The sequence below is a fragment of the Clinocottus analis genome, unplaced genomic scaffold (assembly GCF_023055335.1).
Source record: "Clinocottus analis isolate CAN_PGR_092001 unplaced genomic scaffold, fCliAna1.0.p SCAF_7, whole genome shotgun sequence".
In the NCBI taxonomy this organism is placed as follows: Eukaryota; Metazoa; Chordata; class Actinopteri; order Perciformes; family Cottidae; genus Clinocottus; species Clinocottus analis.
The window spans coordinates 18,030,209-18,048,037 of NW_027176229.1; the positions used below are offsets into that span (position 1 = coordinate 18,030,209).

At 40.9% G+C, this 17,829-nt stretch overlaps 1 protein-coding gene across 1 annotated transcript; it reads right to left on the reverse strand.

Moving 5' to 3' along the window:
* Positions 1-11,813, reverse strand: slc1a3a (solute carrier family 1 member 3a). The gene is made up of 10 exons (XM_068605250.1): positions 11,707-11,813; positions 10,704-11,037; positions 9,770-9,907; positions 4,657-4,861; positions 4,528-4,570; positions 3,721-3,989; positions 3,391-3,624; positions 2,907-3,101; positions 2,442-2,576; positions 1-1,830 (listed from the first exon to the last, which is right to left on the reverse strand). Exons 2-10 carry the CDS (start codon positions 10,885-10,887, stop codon positions 1,623-1,625), a joined length of 1,611 nt encoding a protein of 536 aa, XP_068461351.1. The 5' UTR covers positions 10,888-11,037; positions 11,707-11,813; the 3' UTR covers positions 1-1,622.
* Positions 11,814-17,829: the final 6,016 nt, after the last annotated feature.

The following is a 17,829-nucleotide window of genomic DNA, read 5'->3' on the forward strand; positions in this document are numbered from 1 at the left end:
GATAAAACTACAACTATTGTTCATCCATGTGTGTTTATGTGTATGCAGTCACATGTGAATTCATGAGAGAAACAATCACATCAAGAGAAACACCCGCAACTGTAAACAAAGGAACTATTCCATTTCCTTAAGTGTGTATAGGACAAACACAATTGGTCCTTTAAATCAGACAGTTTTGCATTTGTAAAACTAGATTGATTGTTAGTTTGGTCATAAGGTTTGTTAGAACATGTTATAATATCTTTACAGATGCAATCCTCAAGTAACCTTTTACAATCTACAATTAATGTACACAAGTATCTCCATGTATCTATACATACATATACGTACAATATATTCAGAAGAACATTCTATACAAAGCCACTTATACATTGTTATGTGTACTGAATTAGCTCAAGTACCATCTAGCTAAAACAAAGGATAGGGGAATTAACTGCAATGTGCATCCATATTAAATTTAATGAAAGATCCAATGATTACATTGTATTATCTAAAGAAAGCTGAATTGAAAATAGACAAACTGAAGTTAAAAAACAGACTTATTTAATATGAAAGAAATATTTCATACTGCTAAGTGAATGTTTCAAACAACTATTTTGTTCTTCAGGCCCATGCCAGAGAGTGTAAGGGATCAACTCACACACTTCCCATTAAAGCAGTACTGTATTCTTGGGCAGATTAGTAATGTTTAGGCATAGGCAGATATGATTTAAATAAACTATACAGAAATTTGAAAAGTATTTTTGGTGCTTTTTTGGTTATATTATAATGGCTTGAAATTCTGATTTGATTGCGTTTTCAAATTCTCAGCTGAGAACATTTTGGGATTATAACACGGTGAGTGATTTTGGTTCTTCAGTTTTCATGATTGTAAATATTGGCTTTAGGAATATGTATTAAAAAAGGGCTGGATAATTACCAAAACATTCTGACAGCACTTCACACTTGACAATTAGAGGACACGGGGATGTGTGCCTACACATAAATGACATAACTCATTCAGTCAGATGATGAAGATACACCAAATCATCATCCCAAAGAACTTAGCCCAGTCACCCCAGTGTATGTGCATGATATCCAACACTTTTCATATCAGCTCCCAGACATAATTTTTCAACCATTTCACTCCCATTTGTCACATACAACACTGCTCAAACGAAACAAAAGCAACACCTTTAATGCCGGGTCTTTGCAAGTATTGGCTGTAATCTGCCGCGACGCTAAGACTACTGACCTCTTATGGGTGAGATTAGTCATCACAGTTCTGAAAGAGGTTGGATATGGCATGTAGCCCACGGACCATCAGACTCTAAAGTACATCAGTGTTAATAGCAAACAGCTGCCAGCCACCCTATGGCAAATACAGTACTCAGCATCATACCACAAACCCTAAGAAAGACAACGCAACAGCGAACCACTTCAAGTCAACAGTGTGCCAGGAAAGACCACACTACATCTCACACATCTTGGCTGAAAATTATCCTAGCTGTAGTTCAATTTATTTCAAAAACCTCCAATCTTGTGAGAGGAACGTTTTCAAATTAAGGAGAGCATAGTTTGAAAGTAGTTCAAGGCAGTGCAATGTTTTTTTCCGAGGAATGTAGGCAACCTCGGGCAAACATCTACATCTTGGTCTCGCTGTGAGCGGGCCTCTCGGTATCATACTCGTTCTCCTGGCAGATGAGCTGGTACGGCTTCTTGTCGGCCTCCTCCACCACTGAGTTGCCCACCTCGGGGTCCTTCTTCTGCAACTCGTGGCGAGACAGGTGTTCCACTATACCTGCACCGATGGAGTCTCCAAGGACATTGGTGGTGGTGCGCAATCGGTCCCTGAGGAAAGACAGAGAACAGGTGAATGTCAAAGACGAGACGCGACAAGATGAAACAAGAGAAGAGAAGAAAGGACAGAACAAAACTAAATAAATTAGAAAAGGCACACAAAAAAAGACAAAAGAAGACAATGAATATCAAACTATTTTGTAGAAGTAATTGAAAATTAAATACACATGGAATGTGTGTAAGTGTGTTTGCTTAAAAGAGTATCATTAATAAACCGCAGGCATAGTGTTAATCGTTGCGGAGGATTTTTAAACCACATGAAACACAGCATGCACTGGATTCGGATGTCGACTGAATACAAACCAGATGCATGGACAAGGAATGTTAAGGGCGTGTCTATGGAAGCGGTCCTGTAATCTACTCAAGAGTGCACACCAGGTTGATTCCTTTTAACCCTTTACACTCCCCCCGAGAAGAGCCTACTTAATACTAACATATTATATCTATATTTCCTTTTGAATTAACCTCCTTCATCTCTCTCTGAAACCAGAACGTCGTGCTGGTGCTACTGGAGGAAACACCGTGACCATGTCATGTATTGTTGACTCTAACATTTTCAGTGAAAAGCTTCCCAAGATTTCATATACGTAGCTGATACTTACAGGAACCAATCAACTGCAATGATGAGTGAGATGTCATCAGTGGGCAGGCCTACAGACGTTAGCACTATCACCATGGTGACTAGTCCTGCCTGAGGGATTCCAGCTGCTCCAATACTGGCTGCTGTGGCTGTGATACTGATGGTAAAGGGTGCAGAAAGAAAGGCAGATGCAGAGACTGTATTGAGCTCTCAACCATTCCTAGCATTGAACACGGTCACGTAGAATCCCTTCCCTTGGTTACAATCTTACATTTACTGCCAGGAAAAGAAAACATAACTGGTGGCTCCATTTGTAAAGCAGCAAACGTTTTGGGGTTTTGGCGATGCTTCACTTGCATTAGAAATATTCTCCGGTAAATCCCAAAGTAATTAAATTCTTTGAGAGGGTTAGGGTTAAAAAGTAAACTTTTTTAAATTGTCGAATGAATGACATTAATGCATGTTTTAAGTACCGTGTATTACATACCTGATGGTCAGAATCTGTCCAAAGTTAAGGTCATAATCATTGATCTGAGCAATAAAGATGGCCGCCAGGGCTTCATATAAAGCTGTGCCATCCATGTTGATGGTGGCGCCAACAGGGAGCACGAAACGGGTCACGCGCTTGTCCACCTTGTTGTTTTCCTCCAGGCATTTAAAAGTGATGGGCAGTGTGGCAGAACTGAGGGGAGAGGCGGGAGAGTGAAAAAAACAGACACATCAATAAAAATCCTAGAAATGATCATAAGATGCTGAGTCATGATTATCAACGCTCATCATCTGTTGCATCCAGAGAGGCTAACGCTTCAGCAAAGTGTAAAACCACTCGCTGCAAGTCAGCTATGATTTTAAAATGGAACAATTTAATTTTCCTGGGCACGGAGTATCGTATATGACAGAATGACAATATTTATGTCCCTCCACCTTTCCTAATTTAGATTTATTTCTTGAGTCAAAATCCAATCAAATACCTTGATGATGTTCCCAGAGCAGTGATGAGGGCCTGCAACAGCCCACCGATGAAAACTAAAGGATTCTTCTTGGTGATGACCAAGTAGAGCGTTGGCAGGACAATTGTGGCGTGGATGAACAGGCCGCAAATGACTGTCCCTGTGTACATTCCCAGCTGGCCACCCATCGTTGAGATGTCATTCATCTCCACGATCTTACCAGCAATCAGGAACAGGATACCGACCGGGGCATACCTGACGTTCGATGAGTGTTACTGTTAATACAGATCATCCAACACTTCATTCCACGTTGTCCCTCTGATATCCATTCATCAATCAACTGGTACTTACCACATGATTATGGCGACCAGCCTCATGATGACTTCATTGAGACAGTCGAAGAAGTTCTTGAGGGGCTTTCCCTGTTCCTTCATGCTCCCAATGATCAGACCGAAGCAGATAGAGAATACCACCAGGCCGAGAGCGTTGACTCCATTGACTAAGCCTGGCACTGGGATCATCTCCTCCCGGGTGATCTTCTGGCTATCGTTGACTGAGAGTAAGGTGTCATTCACTGTAATCGTCACGTGGACTACTCTCTTGGCATACTTCGTCTTGAACTGTAAAGAGGATAAGTTGAATAGCGATTAATGTCTGGCGCAATAAGATTTTTCTAAAGACTTTAAGTCAAGAATATTGAAGTCAGGGTCATTTAAGATCGACCAAGTGCATCTCGATTTTTTGAACATAAAGAAAATGTCATTATTTACGCAGATTAGGATCTATTTAGTTGTGGTTTCAACTTCCTATATTACCATCTGGTACACAAAATGTCACAGGTACTCCCATCTGCCTAAAATATGTTGGGACAAAGAAATGAAAGTGGCACTGAGACGAGGGCCTCGGTTATCGGCTCCGCAGAGTCAGATGTAAAAGCGTGGAAAGCTAATTTACATTTAATTGCTGTGGAATTTAATTTCCTGTATTACAGAGATCTCCAGTAACTAGTTGAACGTCCACAGGAATGACAACAGCATTATGAACATATAAAAGAAAATTATGTAGAGGCTTTAAACAATGTGAATTGTGTACTATGCCAAAGTGAGATAATTAATATAATATTTAATGTAACTGCGGGACAAAGAAAGAGAGAATCACCTGTTTGGTGCAAGCTTCCACAATGTTAGGAGGAAACATGTTTCTGGAAAACACAAGAGAGGTACATTTTTGTCAGGATAAACAAATTATGTACAGATTATACAGATGCATAAATGTTTGTGTAGGTACCGGATGAGGTCCAGGAAGGCATCAGATGGGTTGATCTCCTCTAGCTGCGGCTGCTTGCTTAACTCTACCTTTGATCCTTTTCCAGGTTGAATAATGAGAACCAAGACGATACCGATGAAGACAGCAATGACAGTAGTGGTGGTGTAGTAGACCACCGCCCTCAACCCCATTTTTCCAGAAGCACGGCCGTCCAGAGCAGCCATCCCTGAAAATGACATAAAAATGAATCGATTGCAGTACAAATCTTTATCTTCCAAAGAGTTTCATTCATACATTTTACAATTACACACCAATAGCTTTCAGTCACATGCACTTAAGGAAGATCAAATTTTGCCTATCTTGTATAGTTGCATCAAGAGAGTGCAGGCATATTTCAAATGCAGCGCAATCATTTCAGAAACAAATTCAATTAGTGTGCATGGAGAAAAAAAAATCCCTTTCACTGTTAGTCGTGCTGCTCAGCGACTTTAAGTTTGCATGATGTGTCACTGACCTCTGTGAGCATGCAGTTAGCCTGGGAAAAAGTGCTGTAATTATGGATCAAATACACCTATCTGGATTATCTGCCCAGCTATCTATAACAACAAAGAGCGGCAAGAAACACAATCTGACTCTGACCTTTACCAATGGGAAAACAACACCTACTGTACAGCACCCAGTTCTAATGCACCACATCTGTTGACATACTATACAATCTACAGGTAATATAGCTGCAGGCAGAAACTCTTTGAAAACATGCCAGAGATTAGGTTCTGAAATTGTGATTTGGGGCTTTTGCTATCAAAAAGTTTTGCCTCACAGGGGAGTTAGCGTCATTCAAACTATCCTGTTCCCTTTGCTCATGTTCCAAAGTGTGACGTGAGTTTACTGTTAACACAGAGATTACACACAGGGACTAACAATCTGACCTCAATTTAATATTTGTGTGAGAAAATACCAACAGAGCGACATTTAATGCAGCATGATTGAAAAGAAACAGCTAATGATCGAGTTACAAAGGAACATGTTTTTCTTTGCTAAGTCTGGTGATCATTTTTGCAACAAAGGCAGAATGCTAATTATATGTAACCAACAATATGTGGCAAGTTTTATTAGTATTTGATTGCGTTTAAATGTCAATCCCAATGTAAATCACTGCTGTAGCAATAAAATACAAGTTTTCTGCGAGCCACGGAGTAGTTTGACGACTCATGGAGCCTGGAGGCTTAACCGTCCGCCAAAGCTCGGATAGGATGGAACAGGAACAGGATAATGGTGACGGCCATCACCATCAAGATAATGGTGACAGCCATCCAGAGAACTGGTTTTGGAAACAGATGAGCAATTGAAGCAGATGAGCAATTGGTATGACATTGGCGTTGTAGTTTCAAAATGGCAGGTCCTAGCTTGTGTTTGCATGCACCTACAGCCCCTGCTTTGGCCCTCTGTCCTCCTCTGGTCTCAACATGCCCAGGACTAAGGCTTTTATCCAACTCTTTGGATCCTCATCCCCCCTTCCCACATTCTCTTCCCCCAAATTCTTCCCCTCCTGTCCCAGCCACCCCATCTCTTGTTTCAGGGTGCCCCCGTGGCAGCCCTCCACCTCTTCCACCCCCACATCTTTGCCTCCTTCCTCTCTTTTTCTTTCTTGTGCGCCGATCTTATTGCTGCAATCCTTTCATTAACCTCCCCACCCCAATTCTCCTGCTCTCCTCCTATTCCTTTGCTGACAGCCCTGGGAAAACTTGTTGACTTAGTCAGCCCCGCACGCACACAATGATCCCCTGCCTGTTGTCCAGGCAACAACGGATCTCATCAATTCCATCCTTTCAAAAGAACGAAAGAATCAAGATTGAAGGAGAGCCGAATGACTTTCTTTCTCATATGGGGAATGTTCTTCGAACACAAAAAGTAGGGGAGGGGGCGAAATGCAAGAGGTCCAACCAGAGGGCAATTAACATCCACTGAACCTGGGCTGAGATTCACTCCACAGCTCGAACAAGACCTTTCTGAAGGCTTGAAGTCAGAAGGTATCTTAGGGAAAGGGATTTCTGTGCCATTCTTTATGATGTGCAGAGGTGAAAAATTAATACTCTGTGGTGGGCTTTTAGCTCTCATATTGACAAACCTGAAGAAAATATGAATTTTGTGGAAAAGACATGGTAAGTAGTTTGTGAGAAGTCTCTTATAATCCTTGATCCAGAGTTTTCCTACTCTAGAAACAGAGCTTAATGACATTTTTAAAGAAAGGTTGGTGAAAGAAAGACACATACAGCACTTTTTAAGGTCCTCAAACTGATGCTAATTTCAGCAGAAATCTGACAAACTGTGGGAGAAAAAGATTATCTACAGCTGGGTTACAGGTGTTGAACAACTAAGATAATACATTTCTTCCCATGTGAGTAAAAAACTAACAACCTATGTAATAATCTATTTATTCTTTTATCTAATTTACTTGAAAGTCTTAATTTCTTCAATTCCTTATAATGGCATTATATCCAGGTACTTTTTTGCTGTTGTTGCTTGTGTTGTTCTGACCTCAACTCTACTAAATTCCTGACAGCAAGCAGATGATATCGTCATCGGAGCTGTAAAGTTTTGTAAATCTTAGTGCTGCAATAATAATCCATCCATCCATTATCTGAACCGCTTATCCTCATAAGGGTCGCGGGGCGCTGGAGCCGATCCCAGCTGTCAATGGGCGGAGGCAGGGTACACCTTGGACAAGTCGCCAGTCCATCACAGGGCTGCAACAATAATAATGAATAAAATATATTTCATGGAGGGGATTCAGTGTGCTTACATTCCTGCAGGGTGGAACCAGATCCTTTCAACATAAAAGCTGTGTGCTTTAGGGTTGGATGTGACATTAGAAAAATGTCTTTTGGCTTTAGTTTGGATCTGCATAGTTAATTAAGTGGCTTTATCAGAAAGATTACAGTAATACAATTGCATTGCATGAGCATGACACCTGGTGTGTTGTACAGAAAAGGACTGATGAGTAATGCAAAGTACTTTATTGTTGTGTAGTAAGGCAGTGTAGACTTTCTAAATCATGTTGCACAACCAAATTAGTCTAATATTTAGTAATAAAGTAACAGAAATATAAACTTGATATTCCATGTAATGTATGGTTTTCTTGAAGTTGTGAAAACAAAGCAAAAGTAGGTGTAATCAATTATTTTAATAATAATAATTATTATTGTTATTATTATTATTATTATTATTAATAATAGTAATAACAATAATAATAACCATAATAATTAGTGCATGTAAAGGGTTATTTTTTGACTAATATAGTAGTTGATCATTTTTTTACGGGGCACAAAGAGCCGTGTGCTGGTTGACAACAGAACGGCACTCTTTGTTGGTTTCTACATGTTTTAGATGCTGTCATGTGACATGATGTCAGAGGACGCTGTTGTTATGCCTCACTGCAGCACAAAGCAGGTTATTATCGGACATGTCTCTGTCATCCCTTCATGGAATGGGCCTCTTGCCATGTCAATCACTGCTCAAAGATTGGACTTTCGTCTCAGCATGTCCCATGTGGCTTTATCAGTCAGTGCTGCTGACCAGTGTTTTTGGAAAGTCTATTGTTTTACTTCAATAACAAGTGGAGGCTCAGCCTCCGTCACAAACTCACAGGCCTTTGCCTCTGGAAGAAAAGACTCCTGCGCGCCTGACTTAGAGCATGAACCATGTCAACAGTGACGAATGAACTCATTATATCCATGGATTAGGACTGAAAATCTCAGTGTCGTATGTTTGTGTTTTTCTCAAACACATGCTAAGATACATTTGAGCTGCAGCAGGTACAAGATGTACTGAAACCACAAAGTAATTAAGCCCATAAATCCTGAATTGTTTATTTAATGAAAACACAATATATATACAAGATGGCTTTGGTCATGCTGACCATTACAACAGGGGTCAAGCATGTGACTGATACCATCATGGACGTATCACTGAATGGGCCTACCGGGCACAAGCGCCCAAAGTGTCAGACCCCCCCGCCCTTCTTCCCCCCCCTCTTATTGTGAGACACAAAGAGACGCACAATGACCATGAAAAGGGACAAAACAACCACAAAGTCACACAATGACCTCAAAGAGATACAGCGCAACTACAAAAAGACTCAAATTTACAACAAAGAGCCAAAAACAACAACAAAAAAGAGGCAAACCAACCACTGACAAAAAAATAACTACAAAGACACACAAAGCAACACTCGAGAGGACTACAAAGAGCAACAAAAAGACAACAAAGAGGCTCAAGATAACTATAAAGAAACACAAAACAACTATAAAAAGGGGCATAACAACTAAAGTTAAAAAATGAAATCTGTCTTAATTGTGGTGGTGGAGCCTTTTGCAGGTCTGTGAGCCGGCCATGACATCTAGTAGTGTAAATTCAAATCATATCTCTCAATGTCTGTTTGTTTCTCGCTTATTTGATCAACTTAATTCTGTCCACCACAAAACCAACAAACAGCGTAGACTGAACAAACAGCAGGCTCACTCTGCCACTCGTGAGGTGCATGCCGTTCTCTGTAGCCACGTAACAACAAACATTACTATCCCTGCTGAGAAAACACACACTATCTGTGAATCATAACTAAAATCTCAGACTCAGAGTATCGTCCTACTCTTTCCATATGTGTGAATGCATGCTGTGCTTTACAGTCCTTTCACTGGAAGGTCAAAGGTGGATGGGTTTTTGTTCGGTGGTGGATTATTTCTACAATGGTTATCAGAAAGCAGTGGACCCACACTGAGCGCACAGTCTTACTGATACAGATGTGCAGAGTTTGTGTGAACTAGGCGATAAAGTAGTGGGCTGCGTGTGGTGACCTAGTTCTTTGATATCAATTTAGAACAAAAAAGTTTCACTCTCGTTTGAACTGTCTTAGTAATGTGTGCTTATTTTTAGATATCTCAGCTACATCTGAACTAAAAATAGCCAACGCTTTTTCACTTTGTTTGAAAAGAAATGGTTTAGGTCTTTCAAAATGCAGGAATAACATTCAACATTCAAATAAATATATAGAGTATGAGGTCAAATGAAATAATGAAATGAACAAAATTCTGGTAGGAAATGTCCTGAAGGTACTAAAATGACCTGATGTTCGTACCTGTGATGAGGCTGGAAACCAGCAGGGGCAGCACGAGCATCTGAAGCATTCTCATCAGCAGCTCTCCAGGGAACGAGAAGTACTTCACCTCCCGGTAAGACATTTTATAAGGTCGCAGAGCAAATCCAAGTATGATGCCTACAGTGTGGATCAGATGTGGAAGAAAGGTCAAAACGTTATCAGCACATTTCAATAGTCCCATATTTGACACCTACAGTCAGGTGTAATGAACAAGATTCAAGCGTGTGAGTACATGATCATTGTTGCTGGCAAGACTTGACTTCTATACTTTATTAGTATAGAATATACCGCTATTTTGAAGGGGACGGGCACTTCTGCTGAGGTCATTTTTATACTTGAAGATGTGTGCAGTTGTTCTTTTATTCAGTTTCAGTGAAGTCTATTCTCTCAAAGAACCTTTCACCCCCACCAACTGGGATCCAGGTGGCTGACCCAGCAGCCCGAAGTGAAGAATATCCTAAATTCAACACATCAACAAGGCACATGTGTTTGTCAAGGCATGGGGCAAATCCGGTCGGGTTGCAGATGTGCATGCAGTGGGTGGGCCCGGCTCACTTCCGACAAAGTCAGATTTAAAGGTTAATGGCAACAAGTCAAGGGTCAGCTGCAGGGTGAGCTAAAGGCCTGTCTGCTCACTTCATGTAAGGCCCGTCTATTCTCTCATCCGGTGGGTTTTGTTTCCATTCTTTTCCTTCGTTCAAGCTGCTCGATTTGTGTTGGTCACGCCAGATTGATGAATTGTTGGGGGGGAGGCAGAAAATCGATTACCTCTTCTTGAATAGAGGAGTGGTGAAATGATGAAGGGGAGGATCAAATAAAGTCTCCAATAATATCCTGTTTTAAGTCAAATAAATAACAAAAACAGTGCAGCCTGATCAGGGTCTTACAGAACGGTGGAAAGGTACACACTTACCAAGAATTACAGCAGCTACAGTAAAGATCACAAAGACATTTCTCATGAAGAATCTTTTCACATCCTCCCCCGTGATGCTCTCCACTCGCTTCTTGGCCAGCCGGGATCGGTTCTGGACCGCGGACCGGATCTGGTGGAGACCGCTCCGGTTCCTTTGTGGGTTCTCCCCGTTGCTCTGAGTCATAGCTGCTTCTGAAATCTTCAGATCTGTTTAAACTTGCAGGAACTTGAACTCAACAGTCAACTTTGATGGAGACACCTTCAAGATGTCGCTGGATCAAAGCTCTTCCTCACGGTCACACCTCTTTTTTTTGGCTCAGGGCTTATGAACGTCCTGATTAAACGGGAGGAACATAACAAAAAAAAATTAACATGATTACAATCGTCATATTACATATTTTTACACACATAAATTACATTTGGTCTCTGCATTCACAGTAATTTAGGAGCAGTGGGCTGCTGAAAAGCCAGTTAGGAGTAACTGGGGGTTCAATGTCTTGCTCAAGGAAACTTTGATTTGCAAACTATAGGGAGACCAGGGACACATTTGATGTGTGCATTAAAAACCTCTGTGGAAAGGTAACCAACCACTCTGTCAGACTCTTAGTCTAGTCAGATAATACAAGGTTTGTAAGTTAAATTTGTTTTGAGTTGTGCTGTGTATCATGACTTTGCTGCAATCTATGGCACTCAAAAATTCTATGCAGCACATACAAAGTAGATAAAATAATATTCCCCCAACCCCTGCAAAAATATAATGTAACTCTTCTGTCAATGAAAGTATGTGCACATGAATGAATACCACATGTGTTCCACCAACAACCTTGAGGGCATTTGGATTTCCTCATATCTACGCTTGAGTAACTCCAGCACACGTGTCATTAGACCAATATTGATTTACACACATGCAGACACACACAGATACAGCCAGTGGTCAAATTGCAAATATGCATTCCTCGATATATGAATTGGTAAAATATTAAGATAGAAAAAGATGGTGTACCTTTAAACTTGAGCAACGAATTCCTTTGGTAATCTCAATGTTCTTTCAGGGGAAAAGTGGTGGTTTAAAGCCCCGATCAGCGTGGCAGGGACAGAGCAGCTGGTTGGTGTGAGTAACCAGCAATGAGAAGAAACAGGAGAAAACAAGCAGAGGGGAGGAGAAAGGAAAAGAGGGGACGAGGACATAAATGAGCCAGTGAGAAAATGGAGGCGGTGCTATAGTAGAAGAAAAACTGGAGTTAGTCACTCGCACAGTGTGGGCTTGTGGGGAGGTGAGGCGGGAACTAAAAAAGTGAAGTAATTTAGAGGAGAGGGTGGGGGTGCTTTTCAGACAGAGGGGAGCTTGAGGAATAATGAGCTTTCTAAGCAGGAAAAAGAGAAAGGACCTTCTTGTTTTCTTCTGTCCCTCTCAGTCGTCCTTTCAAATGTTTTTTTCACGCTTGATAAGTTCAGCCTGACTGGAGATTCCTGTGGAGCGGTGATTCAACTGACAAACAAAAGGCCTCCATCCATAAGAAAAAAAATTAAAGTGGATTAGCCCTTTATACATTTATTTTGGCACATGTACAACTCACACACTCATCAATCAATCAGACTTTTTTTTCTGCATTTTAGTCCATTAACATTGACACTAGACAAGGATCATCTTTGTTTTCATGAGAACGAGTGGTGTCTTTGGTTGGCTAAGATAAACCGAGTGGGGTAAATGTTTACCAAACGGCAATAACTGTGCTCTGCAACTTCTAGCTTTTGAAAGAACAATCTTAGCAAACATTGACGCGTGTTTTAAATCGGGATGTTTTTTGCAAACTGACTACTGTGCGACCCATTTAAATGTAATGACTACCCAGCGGTCGGGAAGCAAAACACTTCCACTGAGGATGATCCAAACACAAGCAGGCTGATGGAGTTTGGTTTGGCAGCAAAATTCAGGAATTCACAGTTTGGAATGTGATGAACGCTGAGGGTGCGTACGGAAATATATACAGTATGTGTGTGTGTGTGTGTGTGTGTGTGTGTGTGTGTGTGTGTGTGTGTGTGTGTGTGTGTGTGTGTGCGTGCGTGTGTGTGTGTGTGTGTGTGTGTGTGTGTGTGTGTGTGTGTGTGTGTGTGTGTGTGTGTGAACGTGGGTAAATGTGTCTGGGAAAAACATAAATGTGGGTGTAAATGAAAGTCTTACAGCTGAAGGCATCCTTTCTGACTCATACCAAAGGATTCCATGTTTGGCTGAAACACACACACACACACACACACACACACACACACACACACACACACACACACCACACAATGTACTTCCTGCTCCATATGACCTCAGTCAAATTATAAAACCTCTGATTTTGGCATGCGTCTTTTTTTCAATTAAAAAAGCAGAATCATTTTTAAAAATAATACCTTTGGATTTATTAATAACAGAGCTGCACTTCCCTCAAAATGTTATTTTTTTTTCTCTCATCCAGAATTGTAAGTATCCATCCAGGATTTGCTGAGATGTAGAGAGAGCTGCAGATTATTTCAAGGCATGGAACTTTGGCATTTATATTCGCAACGAGAGAGTTTAAAAGGTTTGTGAATTATTCTTAGTAAATGTTTATTTGGAAAGAAAATTGTCTGTTTAGTGTAAAAACAAAAATCAATCTTTTGCTGTTTTGACTTTGACTGTAGATGTCACAATGATATTGCGGCCCACATGCAACCCACAGATTGAGTCATAATTTGGAAAATTACCCTGAAACTAACTTGATTGAGTGACCATTTCAAATAATATTTTTTTTTTTTAAAAAGATCAAAAAGTAGTCTTTGGTCTATAATGTAAAATGGCGTTATATTTAAAACATAATTTTTAATCAGAGTTAACACTTTCAGACTGTAATCATTATCCATAACATGGAGCAACAAAGAAAAACACAGAGTTGTTAGCAAAATCAGCGTTCCTCTGAGACGCTTGGATAACAATCATTAGCATTGAACAAACGGGCAATCACTGACTAAATTGCAGTGTGAGAGAATATGTGCCGTGTTTCCATCTATCTCCGTCATCCCTCGGGCCTCAAACTCTCTGAACAGCTTCCCTAAATACTTCAGTTACTGACCTGTTAGAGCACAGGCAAATAACTTTTATTTTGTTTGCTTCTCTAAGTTATGATTAGTAAATTGAGTCTTTTTTCATTGTCAGTGGCTTCACTGCTGTTACTGCTGCGGAAAATCGTTCACATATGTATATATAACTTATATATTGATGAAGACAATGTACACTCCCTGACCACTGAATTAGATAAAGATACAGCCTACAATTTATAGCACTCCAATACACCAGCCACATATTCTACATTTAGTAACAAAGCATTGAGTCAAGTATGATCATCATGAGGTTAAAGTTAACAGTTATGATCACTGTCTGGTTCATCTTCTCTCATCCAACAGGTAGAAATTAAAATCTGCAAAACTTGTGGTGAAGACTAAGGAGTGTTTTTGAGGCTGCTGCTGCAGACCTGGATCTGTTCACTGACACTGACATTCTGCATCATGTTTTGTGAAGACATGTGTGTGCCGACTAAAACCTTCTGCACATACAACAGCAATAAACTCTGGTTCACTGCAAGACTCGGGCAGTTTTGTCGGGCTACAGAGGAGGCCTACAGAAACGGGAAAAGGATTCTGTACAACGAGGCCAAAAACACACTGACGATGGAGATCAAGGTAGATAAGAAGGTCCCTGAAAAGCTGGAAAACAAGTTTTCACCCAACGACCCTTTGTCAGTTTAGAGAGGCATGAAAGTACTCACGAACTACAGGAGACCATCCCCCCAATGAGGAAAATCACCAACTGGCTGATGACCTGAATGTCTGCTACAGCAGGTTTGAAAACTCCTCTTACACGCCGCCCGACTGCCCATCATCTAACAACCATGCCTCCTTCTGACCTCACAGACGGGAGGTTGAACAGCTGGTCCCTGCCTGACCCCTCCCCTTACCATACACAACAGCACCGTGTCTGCGGTGGAGTCCTTCAGGTTTCTGGGATCCATAATCGACCAGTACCTGAAGTGGGCCTCCAACATCAACACCATCTGGGAAAAGGCCCTGCAGAGGTTGTACTTCCAGCTCAGGAAGTACAACCTCTGATCCTGTTTTACTCCACCACCTCTGTTCTTCCATCACTGTATGGTTTGGATCGGCCTCCAAACAGGACAGAGACAGACTGCAACATATAGTCAGGTCTGGAGAAGGGCTGGAAAGATTGCTGCAGACCCTTCACACCCTGGACACAAGCTGTTCCAACTCCTTCCCTTTGGTAGGCGCTATGGAGCACTGTACGCCAAAACCACCAGGCACAAAAACAGCTCATTCTCACTGGCCATCACTCTGATGAACAATTAATCAGACACCTCCATCTGCACTACTTCCACTATTACCACCTTTCTGTACTAATATATAGCCCAAAATTACAAATTACAAATTTGCATCGGGTCCCAGGACCTCACATCGGATCAGAAAATCTCAAATTCATTGTTCATTATCATTGTCATGTTCATATACATTATTCAATATATATTTATATTGTACATGCTAGTTAAATATGAATGTTGATACTTAGTTTCTGTGTTCTACTCGACTGTCTTTTTTAAAATATTTCTCTTGTCTATTTGTACATCATATGTACATGTGTACGACAAGGGCAATTGTGTAACCAGACTCAAATTTCAATTATGTATACACACACACACACACATGGCCAATAAAGCTGATTCTGATTCTGATATATTTGGTTACAAGGCAATGCGATTGAGAGCCCACATACACACACTGAGGCAGAGCAAGTCCAAGTGAAAGGACTTAACTCCACCAGCAGGTCAAAACAGGGGTATCAGTTATCATGCAGAAAAAAAGGAAGACATGGGTGGCCGAGACAAAGGAGATCAACCAGGCAGGACTCAAACAGGCTGAACACTAACAAACCAAACACGAAAGGAACAGCTCGTTGATAAACTGCTCGGCTGCTTCAGGGGGTCCTAGGGAAGCATAAGAGACACAAGAGATTGCCAAGCAGGGTCTGAATGGACCCACGGGACGCTTGAGTGATGGTTACGTACTCTGCCAATTCAGTTGGCATCTTCAGAACAACACGGTAGTGACAGAGCTGCATTCTTCTGCTTTATCCTGAAAGTTTTCTGACAGCAGATTTGAAGGCACTATATGTCATCCAATATGTTTGACTTGCGGGGACCACTTTTGACCAGTTTGTTCTGGCATTGAGGACCCAAATGTAGAAACTAGGAAAGAAAAAAAGGCTTTGCAGACAAACAAAGAAAGAGGGCCAAAGCAGAAACATCAATGATTTAACCATGATTTGGGAACCGGAACATTCTGAGTTAAATATTGTGGGCAAGTGGAGGAAGTTCCTCTGAAATGCATGGACCAAGAGGAAGGTAAGATTTAAAAAAACACTCGCTGGCTCTTCCCATCACCAGATGTAAAAGGGCGAACAAGGCTGAACAAATAGCAACAAAGATGCAGTTAGTAGCTGATATCACAACTCTTTCTTCTCTCAGTTGTTATTTATCATAAAAATAGTGACAACAAAAATGAGTCTCTATTCACATCTTTGTATGGGGCAGTGAAAAGCAAAATAATCTTATGAAAGTAGACCATTAACTACACTAACCCGTTTTATGTCCATTATCCAATTTGGTCAGAGGACATTGGACCGTGTGTGTGTGTGTGTGTGTGTGTGTGTGTGTGTGTGTGTGTGTGTGTGTGTAAAATAATTATTAGATGTGATGTGAAAATGTTATTGATTCACCACAGCCTTCAGTTTAGCAAGTGTTTTATAAAAATTTCCAAAGAATGCATTATTATGCAAAATCATCCCTGAACATTGTGTGTGTGATAGCAATACTGGGGGACCGAATTCCTGGCTCTCCCATCATTGAACATCAGCTCATCTGGAAAGCCTTAAATAAGCACCCCGTCATTCCCTCACCGCAGCGACCCACATGGCATCCGTCGCACAGCTATCCCAACAAAAACAAAACAGACAACAGCCGCCTTTGTCTTGCTGTCCCCATGCAAAGCGAGGGATCGGCTGATGGGGTCAGCTGAAGAGCAGAACTTGTAAACTGAAGAAAGGAAGAGAGACTCAGGCCTCCTGTTGTAAAACGCACAAACACAACAGAGAAGCAGGTGAATGGTACACATTGCCATGGATGCTTGGAAGAAAATGTGTCGCCTTTGAACTGAGTTTGTGTGTGTAATTAATCACTTTGTGGGGGACAAAGATCGATTCATCATCTGGACCCACCACCCATTTGTGGACAAAACAATGTCCCCACAAGTTTTAGGTCAGCCTGCGAATCAATAATGTATTTTGCTTATTGAATTACATTAAAAGACTATTTTCACATTCATCTACTTAGGGTGAGTTTCATTCTTGCTAAAAGCTATATGAGGAGATTGCTACCAATCTTGAATGGTGGTCATGAAACTACAGTGAGCCGCTGGTTCAATTAGCTTAGCACAAAGACTGGAAACAGGAGGAACCAGCCTTCCTGGCTCTGTCCAAAGGTAACAACATATTTCTACTATCAAATACGTTATATTTTGTTTGTGTAAACTCTGCAACATTTTTTCTGTATAAATGACAGCAAGGAAGTAGATGTCATGTTGAATTTATCATTCAAAGCAGAGTCTCAAAATGTGTCTGGAAAGGATGATTAACTTTGGGGTTAGGACTTAAGGCAGAGACATTGGTTAGCGTTAAGCATGTACAGTGGTTATGGTTAAAGTTAATCACCAAGGAAAGAAAGTATATCAATCTTCATAATCTCTCTATTCAAAAAGGCCTTTTTTATGGGTCACAGAGAATATACTCTTTTCTCTCATCCACCCTACACCACAGATGAAACAACTTCCACGCTCTTACATAAGAAGTTACCAAGAGTGCAGTGTCTCAAATACTTCAATACGAATCTTGGTCTCAGTTCTGTTAAATAGATTATAGAAGGAATGTGGAACCAAATAGGTTTCTGTTTTTCCATCCTGATGTAATAATCTGTTTGTTCATTGTAGACTCCAGGAGCCATGTGTCTACAGCGGCATCACATGTTTGAATGGGATTGACTGT

Coding starts and splice junctions, on each gene's coding strand:
- slc1a3a (XM_068605250.1), bottom strand. CDS start 10,887: ATGACTCAGAGCAACGGGGAGAACCCACAAAGGAACCGGAGCGGTCTC. Junction 4,862..9,769: donor GGTTTCCAGCCTCATCACAG/GTACGAACATCA, acceptor TGTCATTTTCAG/GGATGGCTGCTCTGGACGGC. Junction 2,577..2,906: donor GGACAGATTCTGACCATCAG/GTATGTAATACA, acceptor CTTTACCATCAG/TATCACAGCCACAGCAGCCA.